General features: G+C 42.3%; 1 protein-coding gene across 4 annotated transcripts; it reads right to left on the bottom strand.

The window, feature by feature from the left end:
- Window positions 1-13: 13 nt before the first annotated feature.
- Window positions 14-22138, bottom strand: LOC138974172 (uncharacterized). 4 transcript variants are annotated; one of them, XM_070346875.1, is made up of 13 exons: window positions 21945-22138; window positions 19241-19471; window positions 17481-18070; window positions 13286-13450; window positions 12602-12816; window positions 11410-12094; window positions 8674-8947; window positions 5511-5610; window positions 4462-4576; window positions 3691-3780; window positions 3045-3183; window positions 2330-2451; window positions 14-1756 (listed from the first exon to the last, which is right to left on the bottom strand). In XM_070346875.1, the coding sequence occupies exons 1-13, from the start codon at window positions 22120-22122 to the stop codon at window positions 1511-1513; spliced, it is 3150 nt and encodes a 1049-aa protein (XP_070202976.1). In that variant the 5' UTR covers window positions 22123-22138; the 3' UTR covers window positions 14-1510. The 4 variants fall into 4 exon arrangements, with proteins under 4 accessions (XP_070202976.1, XP_070202975.1, XP_070202977.1 ...); XM_070346874.1 differs by having other exon boundaries at window positions 19241-19474; XM_070346876.1 differs by lacking the exon at window positions 21945-22138 and adding an exon at window positions 19842-19940 and having other exon boundaries at window positions 19241-19474.
- Window positions 22139-22400: the final 262 nt, after the last annotated feature.

A 22400-nucleotide genomic window follows, 5' to 3' on the forward strand; every position in this document is an offset into this window, starting at 1 on the left:
GTATTCATTTTACTTTTTTTTTAATAACGATTTTGTTTTATTGCTACCGAATAGTTTAAATCCTAAAAGGCAGTACAATTAAGCAGAGGCTTAAACTGCCCCGAACCAAATCAAGTACAAAAAGTTTTAAATACTGACAATGCTGTACACAGCAATACGACACAAGAATATTTCTGCAAACATGAACATCCATAGTGAAATCTGATCAAATGCAAACATTTGAAAAATGAGTCATGAAAATATCAATATTGTTCACTTACACATAGCATGAAAATGGTGAACAATGATGAGTCTTAAATGAAAATATACAAAAAGATTTTTCTGCTGCATGAAAATACACTAAGACGGGCACATAGCCTGGTAGATAGGACGTCATCTTTCCACGTGAAAGATTCCGGATTCGAATCCCAGCCGCGTCAGTTGGGTTAAGGATGTGAAATTATTTTTTTTCCATCTCTCAAGTCTCATGTGCAGACCGGCTGGTAGTGCCTTTTCCCCCTTCGTGTGTACATGCAAGCACAAGTTTAAGTACATGTACACACAAAAAAGACTGTGATCCATGTCAAGTTCGGTGGGTATTAGAAACACGAAAACACCCAGCATGCATCTTCTCGAATCAGAGTATGACTGCCCAAATGGCTGGTGGAAAAAACGACCTTAACACCCTATTCATGCCAACAGAGTACCTGGGAGTCACAGCCCATGAACGCAAAAGACAAAGAAAGAAAAAACGCACACACATTTTGTCCACCCATGAAAATGTACAACTCTTCAGAGTCAGAGAAGAAATTCAATGCAAGCAAATGTAAAATGGAAGCAGAAAGATGCCTGTAAAATGAATGCTTACGTAGTGTGTGTAAACCTGTCGAGAAATATCTACAATCGTTTGAAAAGTCACATATAGCTCATAAACAAACCCCGACTTCAGAGTACCTTATAACACAATCTCATAAATGTATGCCACTAACAGCTAGTTTTCGTTTCAATACTAACACAGGCCTGCTACATTTGAGCATCACAAACAGAAGCAAAGTTGAATGAACACCACAAAGACGTTCACAAAAATCACAGGAAAAAGATGTGACATCAGCACAACAGAGAGAGGAACACATCAAAACCTATCAATCTGACAATCAGCCGCTAACTGAGCAGAAAACAATCCAGTGTCTGCACAAAATGGAGACTCGCTGAACTTGATCCAAGAACAGATAATTCAGCCCATCGTCCACATGACTCTGATTCTCTCCCTTGCTCTGTGTCCCTCCCATGCAAGTCTTTTCTTCATTTCACAAAAAAGGACATCTTTTTCTGTCTCTCTCCGATCCTGTCTGTCTTGTACATGTGTTTTGTCGTAATCTCATGATACGAATCACTTCGCCTGTCACTAATACACACAAGATCATTTCTCCTTTTCCTCCTGTCAGCCGCTCTCCCCTGAATGCTATCCTTGCCTTACGTGGCTACTGTACATGTCTTTCTTCATAACAAAAGTCTGTCTCTTTACAATATTTTAGGAAGCAGAGTTGTCTCTCCTGCCGTTAATTTTCAAGCAAGCGTTTAACCGCTGGCGACTAGCTTCGTCCAATCCGCGCTGGATATTTTCATTGATGCGCAGACACGTGCTGCCGTCAAACGCCTGTGATTTGAGGTAGGTACGCAGGCGAGCCGGATCGATGAGAGCCACGATGTTCTCGATCAGGCTGATGTCTCGAGACTCCAAGGCGTACATCAGGGCTGTCTTGCCGCTCTTCTTGCCCTGAAAATACACGGAAAATTAACTTTAAGACAACTGAAGTAACTGTCAAACCAAAGGCAGAAAGTGTTTCTCGCATTCATATAATAAATGGCAAAAATGTTTATTGATCGATTCAGATTTCAGAAATCAAACTTTTAGGAATTTGAACTGCTTTTGATTTTGTATACTGGTCAATGTTTTAGCATTTACAAATATAAAGGGCCTACTATGTCTGTATTTGTGCATGTGTGTGTGCATACAAACACCTCTTGAAGTAAACACACACTTTCAACACACACACACACATACACTACACGCACGCCCACAGACACTCATACTACCCCCCACACACACCTCTTGAAGTAAACACACACTTTCAACACACACACACACATACACTACACGCACACAGACACACATACTACCCCCCCACACACACCTCTTAAAGTAAACACACACTTTCAACACACACACACATACACTACACGCATGCCCACAGACACTCATACTACCCCCCCCACACACACCGACACACACACCAACAAACATCTGTAGAACAACAATCAAAACCCAAAAGTCACCAGCAATCTTTACCTGTGCGTTGGGGTCAGCCCCATGCTTGATGAGGGCCTGGATGATTGGCAGGTTGTTGATCACGCCCCCCTCACTGCCAGGCTTGCCGTGTTCAAGGATAGCGCAGTGCAGTGCAGTGTGGCCTGCACACACAGTGACATACAGTGTTGAGTGTTATGAGTAAACTCTGATAAAGATATTTGTCAGCTGTTTAGTGTCTCACTGAAGAGGCTTATATATTCAAAGAGGTGTGTGGGTGAGTATGCGTGTGCGAGTGCGTGCGTACATGAGTCATGTGGGCGTGTGTGTGTGCACAAATGTGTGTGTGTGTATATTTGTGTGTGTGTGGTGTGGTGGGTAAGTGGGTGTGCGTGCATGTGTGCATTTGTGTTATCACAAACTTGCATACATGCTTAATTAAGTACATTTATCTATTTTGTTCATTACCTTTTAAAAACACATAAGATAAGATCTGATTTTTTTCATTTTTTTCTAATGTGGAAATTTGAAGATTGGTTCCACTGTAACATCCACTGGTTGTATGGAAGGCTCTTGAGTAATATTTATCCTGAGTGTTACAACAAGCGGCTCTTAAACAAGACAGCAGCATGCTATCTCCCACTCACCATCAGAGTTGACTTAACTGGTTGTATGGAAGGCTGTTGAGTAATATTTATCCTGAGTGTTACAACAAGCGGCTCTTAAACAAGACAGCAGCATGCTATCTCCCACTCACCATCAGAGTTGACTTGGTCAATATTGAGTTCTCTGGCGGCGAGAAGTGCTTGCAGCGTAGCCAGGTACTCTTCTCCGTGTGACGCTGCGCAGTGCAGCGCTGCTTTGATCTCCTTCGTTCTGCCGTCCGCCATCGTGTGCTGGTGGAGTCATAACAAGCGCATCATTAGTAATCAAAATGCAAGAAAGTGTACTTTTGGAAATGCTTCATCAAAGACAAAATGATACAATGTTTGACTCCATTTGAATATTGGCATCTGCTTCTTGCATCTCTTGAGTGACATATTCTGTTTACCACAGGGCTTCGGTTTACCACTCAACTTCTTTCCTCGAGACCAGAGCATTGTAAAGAAAATGTAACCACATGTAAAAGAACCTCCATTTTTCTGTTTCAGTGACTTTCCTGTAAGTCGTGATTTTAGCATAAAAGGCCTAAAGTTTGCAAAAGCTAATTCCTTCCATTCAATACTTCAACAAATTGAAACCAGAGAATTCTCTGCCACAAAAACAACAACATCACACAACTGAACAGTATAAATCTCTTCCATGTTCATCATGGTACCCACTTAATAACAATCCCTTCCATGCCCTACACACCCTACCCCCTTCAACTTCACAAAACAAACAAAGACGGAAGCGACACTCACCTCAGCAAAGACGTTGACGTCAGCGTTATATCTGATCAGAAGCTCCACCATCTCTGGCGCGTTGGAGCTGACAGCCAGATACAGGGGTGTCTGAAATTAAAATACAAATATTCATAATTCAAAATGACAAGTTCACAAGCAAAATGCAATAAAAATGATTGGATTGACTGGTTAATGATTTTGTTTCGGGTACAATCAGGCATTAACGACATAAAACGGTAAAATACCAGAATGTTTGGTTCAGACAAAGACTGAGAGAGTCACACATACAGCACAGCGACTCCAAGTGTAAAGGCCATCCACAAGAAAAAGACACATACAGCAAACACAAAAATGGTGACACATTGAAACAGCACTAAACGCATCTGATCATGTTGTTTTCTGTGTTGATCAAAAGCTGAAGATCTTTGTGAGATATTCTCCCCAGGAACACAAATAGACACATTATCACAGAGATAAAGTTACCTGTCAAATGTTGTTGTTCGTGTTAATGAAGGGCCGCAGGTCTTTGCAAGACATCCTCTCCAGGGACACAAACTGATACACTATATTTAACTGGTTGTTGGTGTTAAGACATCCTCTCCAGGGACACAAACTGATACACTATATCTAACTGGTTGTTGGTTTTAACAACCCATCTACCTATCTGGCTATGCGGGACCGATTCAAGTTTCTTTCCTTTCTCATTTTACGGGGTGGTCTCCGTGTTTAATTCTTTTGCCACGATATCTTGCAATACAACGTGACACAGTAAAATAGCAATCAACGTACCTGTCTCATGTTGTTCTGAGTGTTGATCAATGGCTGCAGGTTTTCTCGGGACATCCTCTCCAGCAGGGCCTGCACCATGTTGCAGTCAGCTTTGCACACAGACACAAGAAGGTACCTGCAGCATAAACATCAACATTGTCACACACACACACACACATTTGCACATGTACGCACACGCACAGACACATTTGCACATGTACGCACACACACAGACATACACATTTGAACACACACACACACAAACACATACACACATTTGCATATGCACGCACACACACACACACACACCTCAAAAAGGAACAGTAAAAAAGAATCTCAGTTTTATGCTGTATAAAAAAAAATTCTTGTACAGTGGAACCCCTCTCTAGCGTTTAGTGCCTTTTGTCAGTGATGGGTTACGCTGACTGAGAGTCTTGGCTTTGTCTGACAATGTCGTTGCACAAGCTGTTAGTTCGGTCCTTAGACGTTACAGCGGGGTGGTCGCTACACTGGTGACAACTATATAAGGAAACACATCGGTTAAAAAAAAAAGGGTCGTTGTGGCGGGGTAGTCCTTAGAGAGGGGGGTCTTAGAGAGGGGTTCCACTGTATATAATTCTGACAGCTCTGCTTGTCAGTGTCTTCAATTAACCAAACAGACACTAAACTTTACAAACTAATTCGTCATCTGTGCACACTGTGACAACCCGAGCAGAAAACATGACAGACGCTGACAGCTGTCATCACACTGACGAAGTGACACATTCTTACATTTTAATCCCCCTTCAAGACTGAAGGTCAGCCAAAGACAGGAGATCTTTTGCGTTTGCAGAAACACAAGCAGGCACATACGCATGTCTGCCTGCACAGATGAACACTCACACACAGGCACGCCAACACACTAAATTATGCAAGTACAATGTTTTGTGTGTGTGTGTTACTTAAAAGCAAACAGAAAAATCAGAAACACACACACACATACTTGCACACAGACACACACACACAATGATAGACACACACACACTGACACACACACACACACACACACACACACCAACTAACACACTTACGTGTCCCCTTCAGCATCTTGGAAGGACAGATCGCCTGTTTTCATGCTTGCCACCAAACGACGCGCTATGGTCAACATCGTCGGTTGCGCAGGGTTACGACCTGCACACCACAAACACTGGGGTCAAAACTCACCTTTTTCTCTCATTTTGTGTTTGTTAAGAAAAAGTTCAAGTCCCAGTCAAGTTGAAGGGAGAAGTGTTATCAATGGCCTATGCTCCACTGGGCGCCAAAGTAAGTGAATATAATCCAAGTTTTTACCACAAACACAAAAAGCATGTCTTGCCTTCTTTGTTTATCTGTATTATTCTTTCTTGAATCAAAAACAATTTGCAGTATAAGTTCAGTTCACATATTTAACACAATGTCTCACTGTTCTTACTTCTCTTTATTTTTATTTTTTTGAATCAAAAACAAATTTCAGTACAAGTCCAGTCCACGTATTTAACACAATCACAATAAGGATTGCTCACTGTTCTTACTACTATGTTCTTTCTTGAATCAAAAACAATTTGCAGTACAAGTCCAGTCCACGGATTTAACACAAACACAATAAGTGACTAGATGTTCTTCCTTCTCTTTATTATCAATCCACACAAAAAGTGTCTACTTTAAATTCAGTTCAAGTATTAAACTCAACACAATAAGTGTGTCTAGCTGTTCTTCCTTCTCTTTATCATCAATCCACACAAAAAGTATCTTCTTTAAATTCAGTTCAAGTATTAAACTCAACACAATAAGTGTGTCTAGCTGTTCTTCCTTCTCTTTATTTTCAATCCACACAAAAAGTGTCTACTTTAAATTCAGTTCAAGTATTAAACTCAACACAATAAGTGTGTCTAGCTGTTCTTCCTTCTCTTTATTATCAATCCACACAAAAAGTGTCTTCTTTAAATTCAGTTCAAGTATTAAACTCAACACAATAAGTGTGTCAAGCTGTTCTTCCTTCTCTTTATTATCAATCCACACAAAAAGTGTCTTCTTTAAATTCAGTTCAAGTATTAAACTCAACACAATAAGTGTGTCAAGCTGTTCTTCCTTCTCTTTATTTTCAATCACACAAAAAGTGTGTACTTCAAGTTCAGTCCAAGTGTCTTGTCTCTATCAAGTAGTGAGAATAACTGCACAGCCATACTTAAAGTTCTTCCTTCTTATCAAGTGTTTATGGTGACCAGGAAGTACTGTACCCCTCGTGATGAACAGCATGCTTGCCTATCAGGAGTTGACTGCGGTTTAACCTGTCTAGCCGTGCTACTTAAAGCCCCTCTACCTCAGCCGTCTCGCTATCTGTTTGCTACTTCCCTGATCTGAAACTATGTGTCATTCATCACATCCTGCTAAAAAAAAAATTTAATGAGAAAAGGAAGAAAGATCCTGTTTGGGGTTTTTCTTTTTGTTCCTGCTGTTCATTAATTAGAATCATGAGAATGACAATAAAAAGGACTCCTGAAGAAGAAAAAAAAACCTGGAACACTCCTTCTAAGATCCTCCTAAACCCCCCCTTGCAGACATTACTGGTGCAGATTTTCTGTCCTCTGTAAATTAACCTCCTTTTTAAAACCCAATTTTCTCAGATGAGACCTCCACTTTAAGAATCTAGTTCTCTAAAGACCTGATTTTCACACAATCTTGCTCTTTAAAGACTTGATTTTCACACAATCTTGTTCTCTAAAGACCTGATTTTCACACAGTCTTGTTCTCTAAAGACCTGATCACACAATCTTGTTCTCTAAAGACCTGATTTTCACACAATCTTGCTCTCTAAAGACTTGATTTTCACACAATCTTGTTCTCTAAAGACCTGATTTTCACACAATCTTGTTCTCTAAAGACCTGATTTTCACACAATCTTGTTCTCTAAAGACCTGATTTTAACAGAATCTTGCTCTCTAAAGACTTGATTTTCACACAATCTTGTTCTCTAAAGACCTGATTTTCACACAATCTTGTTCTCTAAAGACCTGATTTTCACACAATCTTGTTCTCTAAAGACCTGATTTTCACACAATCTTGCTCTCTAAAGACTTGATTTTCACACAATCTTGTTCTCTAAAGACCTGATTTTCACACAATCTTGTTCTCTAAAGACCTGATTTTCACACAATCTTGTTCTCTAAAGACCTGATCACACAATCTTGTTCTCTAAAGACCTGATTTTCAAAGAATCTTGTTCTCTAAAGACCTGATTTTCACAGAATCTTGTTCTCCAAAGACTTGATTTTCACAGAATCTTGTTCTCTGAAGACCTGATTTTCACACAATCTTGTTCTCTAAAGACCTGATTTTCACACAATCTTGTTCTCTAAAGACCTGATTTTCACACAATCTTGTTCTCTAAAGACCTGATTTTCACACAATCTTGTTCTCTAAAGACCTGATTTTCACACAATCTAGACTTGTTCTCTAAAGACCTGATTTTCACACACTCTTGTTCTCTAAAGACCTGATTTTTACAGAATCTTGCTCTCTAAAGACTTGATTTTCACACAATCTTTTTCTCTAAAGACCTGATTTTCACACAATCTTGTTCTCTAAAGACCTGATCACACAATCTTGTTCTCTAAAGACCTGATTTTCACACAATCTTGCTCTCTAAAGACTTGATTTTCACACAATCTTGTTCTCTAAAGACCTGATTTTCACACAATCTTGTTCTCTAAAGACCTGATTTTCACACAATCTTGTTCTCTAAAGACCTGATCACACAATCTTGTTCTATAAAGACCTGATTTTCAAAGAATCTTGTTCTCTAAAGACCTGATTTTCACAGAATCTTGTTCTCCAAAGACTTGATTTTCACAGAATCTTGTTCTCTGAAGACTTGATTTTCACACAATCTTGTTCTCTAAAGACCTGATTTTCACACAATCTTGTTCTCTAAAGACCTGATTTTCACACAATCTTGTTCTCTAAAGACCTGATTTTCACACAATCTTGTTCTCTAAAGACCTGATTTTCACACAATCTTGTTCTCTAAAGACCTGATTTTCACACAATCTTGTTCTCTAAAGACCTGATTTTCACACAATCTTGCTCTCTAAAGACCTGATTTTCACAGAATCATTATCTTTAGAAACCTGATTTTTGGCAGGCTCAAAGAGAAGATGAAGGTACTGCTGTATCTAGCCCCCCCCTCATCAAAACTACACAATCTACTCCACTTACTTTTCTTTCCCGGCGTGGACTGAGCAGCAGCAGGCAGTGGGCAGGGGGTAGGCCGCACTCCCTTCTGACCGGCGGGCACAGCCATGACTGACCCCTGAGGTCTGGGACTGGGAACGCTGGGCTCCGGCTTGGGCACAGTGCGGTTGTTTGCGCCCGCAGACATGCTGGGGGCAGGTGCGATGGCGGGACCGGGGCGAGGTTGGATGGGAACGGGCTGCCTCTTCTTGTTTGCTTGATGTGGGGGGGCCGACGTGGAGTTGAGCACCACGATCAGCTGAAACCGTCCAGGCGATGTTGTCAGGGGCATGTTACTCTACAATGGTAAATTGTATGACCAGGTGATGCTGTCAGGAGCATGTTACTCTACAATGGTAAATTGTATGACCAGGTGATGCTGTCAGGGGCATGTTACTCTACAATGGTAAATTGTATGACCAGGTGATGCTGTCAGGGGCATGTTACTCTACAATGGTAAATTGTATGACCAGGTGATGCTGTCAGGAGCATGTTACTCTACAATGGTAAATTGTATGACCAGGTGATGCTGTCAGGGGCATGTTACTCTACAATGGTAAATTGTATGACCAGGTGATGCTGTCAGGGGCATGTTACTCTACAATGGTAAATTGTATGACCAGGTGATGCTGTCAGGAGCATGTTACTCTACAATGGTAAATTGTATGACCAGGTGATGCTGTCAGGAGCATGTTACTCTACAATGGAAAATGCCGACTTCAGTGCTGACAACATTACATATCGTCATCATCCTGGAATTTTGGCGTGACTCGATTCTTGGCGATTTTGATGTTTTTGCGCTTTAGACTAAGTAAATCATTCTTAATGAGCAATATTCTCTAAAAATACGATGGACAATACATGATTGAACATTATTTTATCTTTCTATCCATTCCAGGTACAAATAGAAACACTATTTCATAATAAAAATAACCAATTTTGGCCTTCTGATGAAAAGCTGTCTAAAATTATTTGCGCCAAAATTCCATGACGACGTCAATATGCTTTAAGTTTAACCTTTTTGCCGCACAGGAAACCCAATATCACCCACTCGAGAAACAATATAAATGCAAAATATATATTTTTGAAAATGCTGGTTGTACATAATGCTACCTGTGACCCATATCTGTTTCCGTTTCTACCTGCTTCCTGCAAAGTTTCGGCATTTACAATTTAGGAAAACTTAAAGTGGTTAATTTGCTACGATCATATAAAGTTTAACACTGTTGCATGCTTGTTAATATTATTGGTTTTTCGAGTGTAGCAATGTTTTACTTGGCGTAACACAACAGTGTAGCAATTTCTGCTACAATGAAGTATGCTACGCTGAAACCGAAAGTGTAACAACAGCTGGTCACAAACGGAACTCAATCCAACAAGAGAACCTGTTTCACCAAACATATCCTATACACAGACACAACACACACACACCAACACACACATGCACTCGCACACACCACACAACACACACACACAATACACACAACAATACACACACAGACACACACACACAACAATGCACACACAACCACACACACAGACAAAGACACAGACACACACAACAACACACACACACACACAACCACACACAAACATACACACACACACACAACCAGTGACCCACACACACACACACACACGCACAGTGACACACACACACACAGTGACACACACACACACACAACCAGTGACCCACACAGTGACACACATGCACAGTGACACACACACACAGTGACACACACACAGTGACACACACACACAGTGACACACACACAGTGACACACACACAGTGACACACACACACACAGTGACACACACACACAGTGACACACACAGTGACACACACACACACAGTGACACACACACACACAGTGACACACACACACAGTGACACACACACAGTGACACACACACACACGCACACACACACAGTCACACACACACACAAACAGTGACACACACACACACACAGTGACACACACACAGTGACACACACAGTGACACACACACAGTGACACACACACACACACAGTGACACACACACACACAGTGACACACATGCACAGTGACACACAGTGATATACACACACAGTGACACACACACACACACACAGTGACACACACACACAGTGACACACACACACAGTGACACACACACACAGTGACACACACACAGTGACACACACACACATACAGTGACACACACACACACACACACACACAGTGACACACACACACACTCAGTGACACACACAGTGACACACACACAGTGACACACACACACAGTGACACACACACACAGTGACACACACACACACACACACACACAGACACACACAGTGACACACACACAGTGACACACACACAGTGACACACACACACAGTGACACACACACACAGTGACACACACACAGTGACACACACACATACAGTGACACACACACAGTAAGACACACACAGTGAGACACACACACAGTGACACTGACACACACACACACACAGTGACACACACACACACACAGTGACACACACACACACACACACACAGTGACACACACACACACACACACACACACACACACACAGTGACACACACACACAGTGACACACACATACACACACAGTGACACTCACACACACACACAGTGACACACACACACACAGTGACACACACACACAGTGACACTCACACACACACAGTGACACACACACACTACTCACAGGAGTCTGTCCCTGTGGCATGAGGAGCACAGGCTGGGAGGACGTGACCGGGGTGTGCGTCGTCATAGCGTGACCGTTCGCCGTCGTGGGAACCACCATCACCGGCATCATGGACTGCTGCGGCTGCTGCTGCTTGGCTAGAGGGGGGATGGGCAGCTTGGCAGGCCGGTCATTCTTCTGCTGGGCCACCACCGACAATGGCACGTTGGGAGTGGACACAGACACCGGGGCAGTGCTCATGATGGGAGCCACGTTGTTGATCTTGTGGGAGGGGGCGAGGGTGGAGGCTTTATTCTTGCACATGGCCTTCATGTCCTTGGCCACGACGTCCAGCGCGTCAAGCAGCTCGTCCTTGCGGCCCGCCAAAAAGTCACCGTTGCAGAGGACGGTTGCCGCTACGGGGGAGTGGGCCGAGGTCATGGAGAGGTCATCCGTGTTGATGGTGCTGGGCGGACTCATGGTGTTGCTATAGGGGCTCATGGCGTTGCTATGGGGACTCATGGCATTGCTATGGGGGCTCATGGCGTTGCTATGGGGGCTCATGGCGTTGCTATGGGGGCTCACGGCGTTGCTATAGGGGCTCATAGCGTTGCTATAGGGACTCCTGTAGACAGCCGACTGGGAACTGTCGGCCATGCTGTACGGACTGTACTCATCTGCTGTGGGAACCAAGTTACGACCCTGGCTGTGGAGAGAAGATACAAGCCTTATTATTATGTGTTCAAGGCCCTGATGGCATGTCTTCACTCCCCTGTATAAACACACCTTTACAACACAGCCCGAGTCATTACTGCTTGAACACGCCTAGCAATCTCTGAGCTTTAACTAATAGTCAGTATGTCAACACATACACAAGTACATTGTGTACATGTAATATCATCATGATAGTATCACGCACAATGTGTGAGTGACTATCACAATAATAATAGCCTTTACACATTGCTGTGACAATGCAAGAAAACTATCAGAAGCACTGTGATAACCAGAGCGCATCAGTATGTAAAGAACTGCTAGTAAAAGAAACTGTGCAGGATTTGACAAAGAATATAATCTGATCCTGACTGCACAGACAGAGACACACTTCTATAACAATTAGCCACTAAATTTGACTGAAATATAACTCCCAACTATATCTCCCTCAGTTTTCAAGACAAATTAATCTTCTATTTCACCTCCCAGTTTGGAAACTGACCTATAATCTTCGGGGGGACTGGGGATCCCGTTGGAGAAGGGACTGGCGATGCCGCTGTCGTGCGACATGTTGGAGGGGGGTCTGCCTGGGGAGAAGGTGGACTTGGGGCTGCTGCCGGGCGACACCATGTTGTCGCTGTGCGGGCTGTTCTCGCTGGAGTAGCCGGGGTCGTAGTCTTTGCGTGCCGTCGTCCCCACCTTCTCCGTCTGAGTCATCTGTAAAGACAAGAATAAGGATACATGTAAGTATAAGGATAAGGATTAGGTTTCATATAGATCTGTGAGGTTACCCTCGTGGACATTTGGCTGCTTTCTCACTGGGGACAGTGAGCTGCCATACAGTAGACGGTGCTACCCTTTTTTTTCTGCTAAAATTCCAGGACAATATGATATTTACATACTGAGATTAGTCTTGATATGTCCGGATGCATCTTACACACACACACACACACACACACACACACACACACACACACACACCAACATCAATCCACAAATATCTTCTGTTAACGGACTGCACTGACCTGTGCAGGTTAGTCTTGATATGTTCAGATGCATCTTACACACACACACACACACACACACATACACACACACACACACACACACACACACACACACACACACACACACACCCACACACTACCACCACAACCAACATGTTCTGTTAAGCGACTGCACTGACCTGTACCCCAAAGTCAAGGTGGGGCTGGTAGCCGTGTGAAACCAGCTGATCCTGGGACTCGATCAAGTCCAGCATTCTGTCCACGTCCGTCAGGGAGATCTGGGCCTGCAGGTGTTTGAACGGTTCCGCTGAAGGCGGGAGTATCTCTGGCGAGTTATCCACCATCTGTAACCATGATAGCAGACACATGTCACACAACCACTTTTAACCTTTTTTGATTTAACCAAGATAAGGATACGATTTTATATTGTCCGGAGATGTCACCCTCATGGAAATTTGGGTTTGGTTTTCACTGGGGAAAGCAAGCTGCCATACAGTACGGCGCTACCCTTTTTTCCAGGATAAAGCTAGGATTCCATTCTTACGGCTGCGGTGCGGCTCCGGCAACGGCATCCGGCTCTGGCGAGAAAAACGCATCGTCGTGAACCGTATATAACGGCGACGTCGTCCGGATATGTTCTCTTCCCGCCAATGCCGCCATGGCTCCACATTGGTCTCGTCTCATGCAAACTGTCATTCATAATGAAGAACAATTTATGTTTATATTATTAGCGTACCGCCGAATGAAAAAACGCCAAAAGAGACGACATCGCTGGTGGGTGCATGCCATTTTGGAGAAAAGACGGCAGTATGGAACCCATCACCATCTTGTTCAAGAACTGCAACTCGATGGTGAAAGGTTTCAGCAGTATTTTCGTCTCTTTGTGCTCGGAAAGGCTCTGAGAAAAACGCGGGAAAAGAGACACGCCCACAAAATACCAGACGGCGTCCGGCGACGGCAGTCCAGAAAGCCACATGGAGCTTTCTTGAAAAAACGCACGCACGCCGGCCCGTTGCCGTACCGCACCCGTGTGAACGGGGTCATCCCTTCTTTCATCAATGTTTTTCAAATTGCCGTCGCCGCTGCCGTCGCCGGAGCCACACCGCAGCCGTAAGAATGGAATCCTAGCTTAAGGCTAAGATTTTATATAGCCACGAGATGTCACCCTCATGAAAATTTGGGTTGGAATTTTCACTGGGGAAAGCAAGCTGCCATTCAGTACGGCGCTACCCTTTTTTTCTTTCTTTTTTCTGCAAGTGCAAGTGTGAATTCATGTTCCCAAGCCTTGAGACTTTTGCTGTGAACTTGGGTTCTTTATCATGCGCATGTGTGCACACAGGGAGGTGTTCGGACACTGAGGAGAGTCCGCACAAAGTTGATTCTGGGAAATAAATCCCTCGCCGAACTCAAGGATCAAACCCACGCGGACAGTGACAACTAGCCACTGAGCTATTTCCCGGTCCCTTTGTACCAGGGTTAAACTGTTGAGTGCAAGACTCAAGACTCAAAATGTTACCGTCCTTATAAAAACAAGGACAATTGCCATGCAGTGTCAGGCGATAATTGCAGACCTGCCTACCCCTGAAATGCACCATGTGTAGTTTTGGGTGTGAAAATAAGGCAAATGTGTAGTTTGGCAGGTGAATGTGTAGTATTTCAATTTGATCAACCCAAACCGCAAAACAGAACAGTTACTTATACCGTACTAAAACAAACACTCAACACTCCAAACAAAACTATTACAATGTGAACAATACTCCCCACAAAAATACAAGCCAAGCATTAAGTTTATTTGTTAAGAAAAAAATTATTAACTAGTTTGGAACATTTGCATGGGTGAAACTGATCAGAATTAAAAATAAGGAAAATGAGGCCGGGGTCCAGGGGCCGCCCACGCCCTGGTGGGGTGCAGGGGCAACGCCCTCTTAGGGGGCCCAGGAGGGCGAAGCCCCCCGGAAGAAAACAAAAAATCAGGCTTTTTAAGGGTAAAAGTAGGCCTTTCCTGGTATCTCAAACACACAAATTTGCACAGTAAACAATGATAACAAATGCCAAGCTGTAGTCCGATAATTCGCGCGCTCAGGGAAACAAATACGGATCGCCGGCAAAAAACCCCCAAAAAAACCCATTTTTTTTACAGATTTTCAAAATAAGGTATTCTTTATTTGACCAGTTTCACCCATGCATTTGTTAAAAAAAGCTATGTTGAGGGGTATGCAGTTCATATACAGTGGGACCCCCTATTCAAGACCTGTGACAATCTGAGAACATCAAGTCACAAAAAGTAGGGACTGGGAGTATGTGTATCAACATGAAGGCAAATTTGCATATAAACAGAACAGGTTTGCGTCGGCAATAATAATAATATGGCAGGTCATTGCCTCTGCTCTGGTTACCGATCTCTCAAAAGTGAGCTTGTCTTGGTCTTCTTTCCCTGGCACGGGTTTCTTCACAAAACTGCTTTGGTTGGGATTTCTCGAATTCCTCATGAGAAGTGCTTTTCTTGTGGCGGTTACACGGTCGTAAAGCCCACTGTGCTTCTCTGAAAAAGCCGTGTTGCACACAGTGCAGTGGGCAAAATGCTTCCCTTTTCTCCACGAAACTAGGCATGGATGCTCCTCATAGTACTTTGGCAGAAAAGCCTTGCTGGGAGTTTGACCAAGCTTCTTTTTTTTGCTCCGTGGCGGTTGATCGCCAAAGTCTTCTGAATCCGTGTTCGTCGCTGTAGCCATTTTTTTTCCCTCCAGAAAGAATGAGCTAGGAAGTGACCGCGTTCAGAAAAGTATGTGCTGAAACGCCCGCGATAGTTGTAATAACAGCAGCAAGACCAACTGACTACGCTACTCTCGCGGGCGCCGGGCATGTTTTGCACGCAGTACACAACCGGTTAGTACAAATTATGGATCGGAACTCGCTCGCGTTTTTGCGTATTCAAAATGTCAAAATGTGTAGTCGAAACGAAACGTTTGCGTAGTATAAGACAAACATGCGTAGTTGCGTAGTTTGGGGACCAAAATCGTAGTTTACTACGCTCAATGTGTAGTGTAAACAGGTCTGTAATTGTGGCGTATGAACACCGTGCCTGAAATGTTCTGGGGCCCATAACACCATAGGATGATTATATCGCTCTGCCATAGTTCATATATATATATCTGTTTCTTTCTTGGAATATACAACTGCCCTCAAATCAAAACATGATTACTCTCAAACCTTCTCTAGAAACATTCGCATTTGAACAATTATACACACCTAAGTGAGGTGGTGTAATCAGCAATAGTGCCTTACAAAGCGCAATGTCCATGATACTGAGTTCTCGTATTCGTATTCTTTATCATTTTCTGATTTCAAAAACATATAAATATGTTATATTCGGATTAAAAACAACCTCTGAAAATTAAAAATATAAAAATTATGATTAAAGGGGGTCGTCTACACTTTTGCTTTTTTTCAATAATTTTATGGTTAGATTTCGATACTAAATTATGTCAAATGATGAATGAACCATGGGGAAAAAAGTTATAGAAAAAAAAATGTACAAAAAGATTTTATTTTTGGGTAGCGTGGCTCACGCTTCCAATATTTTGTTTTCTGTTTGCTGAGAACATGTGCTTTGCCTAAAAATACTGACCAATCAAATTCATGTCACTATGCTTATAGCCACGCCCAAACAAGTGCAGCAACAGTTTGACACTGGAGCGCTGTCCACGCTTTTTTTTAAACGCACGAAATGCACAGGATTTGAGAGGAGTTTTGCGCTTGGCATTTTCCAAATAAGGATATCCTACTATGAGTACTGCGCTGGCATACTACAATGAAATTTCAAACGGCTACATTGGCTTCGTCTTTACTGATCGAAAGGGGGTGTATTGTTGATATTTGTAGATAATAGACTGCATTTTAATGGTCAAATGGCGATTTCGGTATAAAAATGTAGACAAGGACCTTTAAAATTAAATTTCCGAAATCGATTTAAAAACAATTTCATCTTATTCCTTGTCCGTTCCCGATTCCAAAAACATATAGATATGATATGTTTGGATTAAAAACACGTTCAGAGAGTTAAAAAGAATAGAGATACATATAGAAAAGCGTGCTATCCTTCTCAGCGCAACCGCTACCGCGCTTTTCTGGATTGTTAATTTCACTGCCTTTGCCACGAGCGGTGAACAGACGATGCTACCAGTGTGCGGTCTTGCGGAAAAAATGCAATGCGTTCAGTTTCATTCTGTGAGTTGGACTGAGCTTGACTAAATGTTGTATTTTCGCCTTACTTGTTAAGACCTAATATTGTCAGACTTTTTGAGGTCTTAACAGGGGCCGGGTTCCACTGTAGAATACATGCTAACTGGAACACAAGCCAATCAGATCCCTCACCTGCCCACCGCAGCCATGGCGCTGAGACTGATTGATGATGGAGGGTTTCTTCATCCCTCCGTTGAGATCGTTGATGAAGTTAGCTGTGGGGCTGTAGCCGACGTCCTCCACAGGCCTGGTGTACTTGAAGGCGTTCTCATCGTCGTCGTCCATACCTCGCTTGCCGCTCGTGTACATCTGGCCCACCCCGCCATTCGTCACTTGCCCCATGTTGTAGAAGGCAGGCTGGGAGAGTCCATTCTGCATGAAGTCGTTCTGGGAGAAGCCAGCGGCCTGGGGGTGCTGGTTGGGGGAGAATGTGGCCTGGGCGTAGAAACGATCCATGTTGTGTGAGCCATAGGCCTTGCTGGCGATGTGGTTGTAGTTGTTGTTGTCGGGGCGGAAGCTGACCGGTTTGCCCGCGGTGGGTCCGCGCGGTGCCAGGTCTTCCGCCGCCTCCCCCTTCTCCTCTTCCTCCTCATGCGGAAGACTGGGAGGGTCGATGGCGATGACAGAGGACTGGGACTGGAGACTGTTGTACTGAGTGTTGTCGTCGTCATCATCATCCTCTTCCTCCTTGTCCTCCACTGCCAGCTGTGCAAGCTGGTCCTCTGTTGAAGAACAACATGATAAACCATATGTGTAACCTTTTTACATCTCATCAATGAGGATGTGATCAAAACAATGTGCAGTGTACAGGGCTTGCACCAGGGGGGGAAAAGCAAAATTAAATTATAATTAAAAAAAAAAAAAAATTTTTTTTTTTTTTTTTTGGGGGGGGTACACTTGTAATAGGTGGGGTTTTTTAAAGGCTGTCACTGGTGTTCGGACAGTTTTGGAAACAATTACAGCCAAATTGATGCAGTCTGAGTCTCCGAGACAAATCTGAGCTCATTTCTATATTACATTTTTTTTCCATTTTCGCTGAACTCCACAAATTCATGGAAAATGGAAGCCATGGTAGAGCTGCTGTATATTTTCTCTTTTTTTCCCATAGTTTTTTGGAAGGGAAAAACAGGTTTCACAACCCTGTATCATGTATGATGAAAGAATGTTCAACTGTGTACTACTGAAAGCAATGACCTGAATGTTATCAACCCACAAACAATTTCTTGGTAAGGAAAGAAACCAAAACAGCTGGGGGTCTTCACCGTTGTGAAAGACGTCTCTTCTGTGAGCTGAAGTGTCGGTGAAACCAAGACAAGGACACTTGTGACCCATTTGTATACATCTACTGTGTTAGACACACATTTTCACACAACCCCACTATTTTGGTTATTTATTTACACAACCCCACTATTTTGGTTATTTATTCACACAACCCAACTATTTTGATTATTTATTTACACAACCCCACTATTTTGGTTATTTATTCACACAACCTCACTATTTTGGTTATTCATTTACACAAACACAAGGAAACAAATTATATTCTCTTATTGCTTTCTGTAAATAAAATCAACAGATATATAATCATCAAATTTAAGTCAGCGTTTTCTGTGCTGGTGCAAAACTGAGCTCTGATGCTGCAAAATAGGTTGGGTTATGGTTTATTTCCCCCACTTTGGTGTTCTACTACTGTTGATGAGCACATAAAATGTAGTGAACTAAATTTTGTCAATGTATCTCTGAAGTTGCTCACAGAAAAAGGATTTGCTGTAAACATCTCAGATAGCCACTGTTGTATAATAACATCTTACAACAAGCTTATCTCTGGGGGTGGTGGGGGGGGGGGGGGTGTCCAACATACTCTATGAATGGATTTTATGAAGTCAACTCACCAATTCCTAGCTTTGCGCTTTCCTGAATGCTACAGCCCCTCAGTGAGTTAGTCAAGACGTCCAAATCTTCTCCGCCATTTTCTTTGGCGCTGTCGTCCTCCTCCGAATCTTCCACCGGGACACGCTGCTTGGTTTCCACGGTAACGCCTCCATTCTGCTGGCTTTTCTCTTGGCCTGTCATCTTTCTACAGCCGTTCGGAAGCTGCGTCCTGTTGGATGCCTTGTCCGTTACTGCTGATGAAAAGAAATGTAGATAAGTATTGGGCAAGAATTTACAAGAGAGGAAAATAGTTACAACATGTGTCTACATGAATGTAAATGTTGAAAAGTGTGTGTGTGTGTGTGTGTGTGTGTGTGTGTGTGTGTGTGTGTGTGTGTGTGTGTGTGTGTGTCAAAAAGGGAGATGAGGGGGACATAGACAGAAATGAAGGGACTGACAGACACAGAGAGAGTTCAAATCAATGGTGTGTATGTATGTATGTATGTATGCACGTATGTATGCATGTGTATGTGTGTGTGTTTGTCTGTGCACAGGAGAATAAACTTCCTTCACAAATACAACTACAATCTACTGGAATCAGTCAGCTAACTTCATTTTTACCTTCTGCTTCAGTGCATAGTATCTGCATCTAATAAATAATCTAACATAATGTTATTCTTTTTCATCACATCCTGTTTTTCCCCCAAGAAAACCTACCCCCTGTATTTATAAAAGAAAGGGGGTCTTCAGAAACTTCGTCTGTACCTTGTTTTTAATGTGTGTTCTATTTTTATCTCACTAGTGGCTGCCCTGTATTTGAAGCTCTCTGATTGGTTGGCCAACAACCAATCACCGGATACTTCCTCCTGGCTTGCTGGAAAAAGGGGAATCCCAGTTTCCTGAAGCTCACAGGCTGGGGTTTAGCAAGTTTGTACTGTGTCAACAACGTTCCTTCAGTTGTAATGGAATGCTAACTAGAGCTATGATTTGTATCCTGTCACAAGCCGTATTTCTGACACGCATATTGTCCTAATTGATATTTCAAAACCACACCATTTTTATGCATTAACTGTCCCTCTGTGTGTTTGTGTGTGTGTTCAATTCAATTCAATTCCACTTTATAATCTGAATGCAACAAACAGACATTTTTCTGTGTACGAAATAACATCACATAAAAACACACTCTCAGAACATATGGACACATAAAAGTACACATCAATACACATACAACCTAAACCACACATATCCATACCCCCACCCTCACATACATCCATACATGTATGTGTGTGTGTGTGTGTGTGTGTCACTGTGTTTGTGAACTGTGTTACACCTTTATCCATATATTTGTGATCAACAGAACAAGGAAAGAAGAGTTACACCTTTATCCATATTTGTGATCAACAGAACAAGGAAAGAAGACTTACACCTTTATACATATATTTATCTACTATATATGTACATGTTTCAGCTTAATTGTGATTCTTTGTACATCTCTGTTTCTTTCACAAGTTAATTAGTGTTTAGCTTGACTGAATAAGGAGTGCTCAGCACCAAGCAAAAATTCTATACCACCTCAATTCGAAGAAGCATTTAAAACAAAGTTGAACAGTGATATTGCACTGTCAACAACCTCAACAAAGACAACACGTTATGTAAACATAATCAACAGCCCTACATTTGACCTTGATCGAGGCCAAATCAAAATTCACTTGTATTAGTAGTAAATGATGATGATTAGAACAATGAAAGAAGTTTTAACAACCTCTTAGTATTACTTGCTCAAATTGGTGACAATGACAACAGGAAATACCTTTTGACAAAGTTTTGTCTGTCTTACTGTAAAAACTAAAACGATGGTCTTAATTGTCACGCATTAATTTTTATTTCGAATCTTCTAAGCTTTCCCATCCTTAGGTTTCACATACACTATACAGATTTTATAGAATTATTAGAAACCAATAAATATCTAATTCTATGCTTACTCCTCTAAAACCATCAGAATTTTGCGGTAAAAAAATGTTCCATGAAAAAGTACAGTACTATGTGTAGTAGCATATATAGGCCTACATGTCTATTTTTCTTTCCCTACAATTGTGAACCAAATGCAGATAAATCAATGCAAATTAAAATGGTCATGCAAACCGACCCTGCAATGTAGGATTTCAGAACACCCATATGATATCACTAACAATTACAAGACTAGCAAGTAGCATTTTTACACAAACAACAACTTACAATTTGTCCTCACCTGCTACAGACCAAAATTACAGTGTCTTTTCTATAGCTAAACCCACGTAAAATAAACCAATCAGTGAACGTAGACTAATCAATACCAGATAAAAACCGATGTTCTCACACTCAATTTCTGTAAACGAATCAATTATATTAAATATATAGTATTAGAAAATCAGAAAACTACGCAATCTGAGATTACCGCAGTGGCAACCATGCGACATGGAATTTGGACGAGGTTTTGTTGAGAAACTGTGAAATCAACAATTTGTGCACAACATAAAATTGCTCAAACCGGCTGTCTAAAGCTGCCCATGTCGTCATCAATAATATTCGCAAGACATTACAGACAGTAATTAGAAAATTACGTGTAAATTCTTCACCAGACACAGTTTGACACGAAGAGAAAAACTGTGTCATCTGCTGTCTGCATGTGATAAACAACATGGCCCCCACGGCTACACGGATATATATTAGAACTGTGACATTTACCTTTGTTTTTCGCTGTCACTGTTGGGCTGTCTGATTTCAAGATTACTGCCGCTTCACCATCTTCAACAACTGTGTTGTCCAAATCTCCTTTGTCCAGTTTCATCTTTGATGTGGTAAAATAATCAATTCGTTCTGTCACTGTTATTGCTGTCTTACCACTGCAAGTTTCAGTCAGCATAGATGTAAAAATAGCTTGGAACTCTATTGACGTCATATAGGGAACTCGAAATCTATTGGCTGAGAGCTGCCGAAAAGCAAAAGGGGAAGTCCCTACTACATATTCATTATCTAAGAGAAGACAACTCGGCCAAGGGGGGGCACACCACAGGCGGAAGGTATCGTCCACTGGACTACAGACTACAAGGTACGTCACTCACCTTCGAGTCTTCTGTGTTCTTGGAGTCGCTTCCTGGGGAAAAATATTGTTCAAGACGGTTTGCCTCTTCCTACAGTCTG

The sequence above is a fragment of the Littorina saxatilis genome, linkage group LG8, assembly GCF_037325665.1.
Source record: "Littorina saxatilis isolate snail1 linkage group LG8, US_GU_Lsax_2.0, whole genome shotgun sequence".
Classification (NCBI taxonomy): Eukaryota; Metazoa; Mollusca; class Gastropoda; order Littorinimorpha; family Littorinidae; genus Littorina; species Littorina saxatilis.

Excerpts from the sequence above, each read along its gene's own strand:
- LOC138974172 (XM_070346874.1), bottom strand. The coding sequence starts at position 22,122 with ATGCTGACTGAAACTTGCAGTGGTAAGACAGCAATAACAGTGACAGAA. Across the intron at positions 4,577-5,510 it reads CAAGATGCTGAAGGGGACAC|GTACCTTCTTGTGTCTGTGT; the intron begins GTAAGTGTGTTA and ends TTTATGCTGCAG. Across the intron at positions 1,757-2,329 it reads GGGCTGACCCCAACGCACAG|GGCAAGAAGAGCGGCAAGAC; the intron begins GTAAAGATTGCT and ends GTGTATTTTCAG.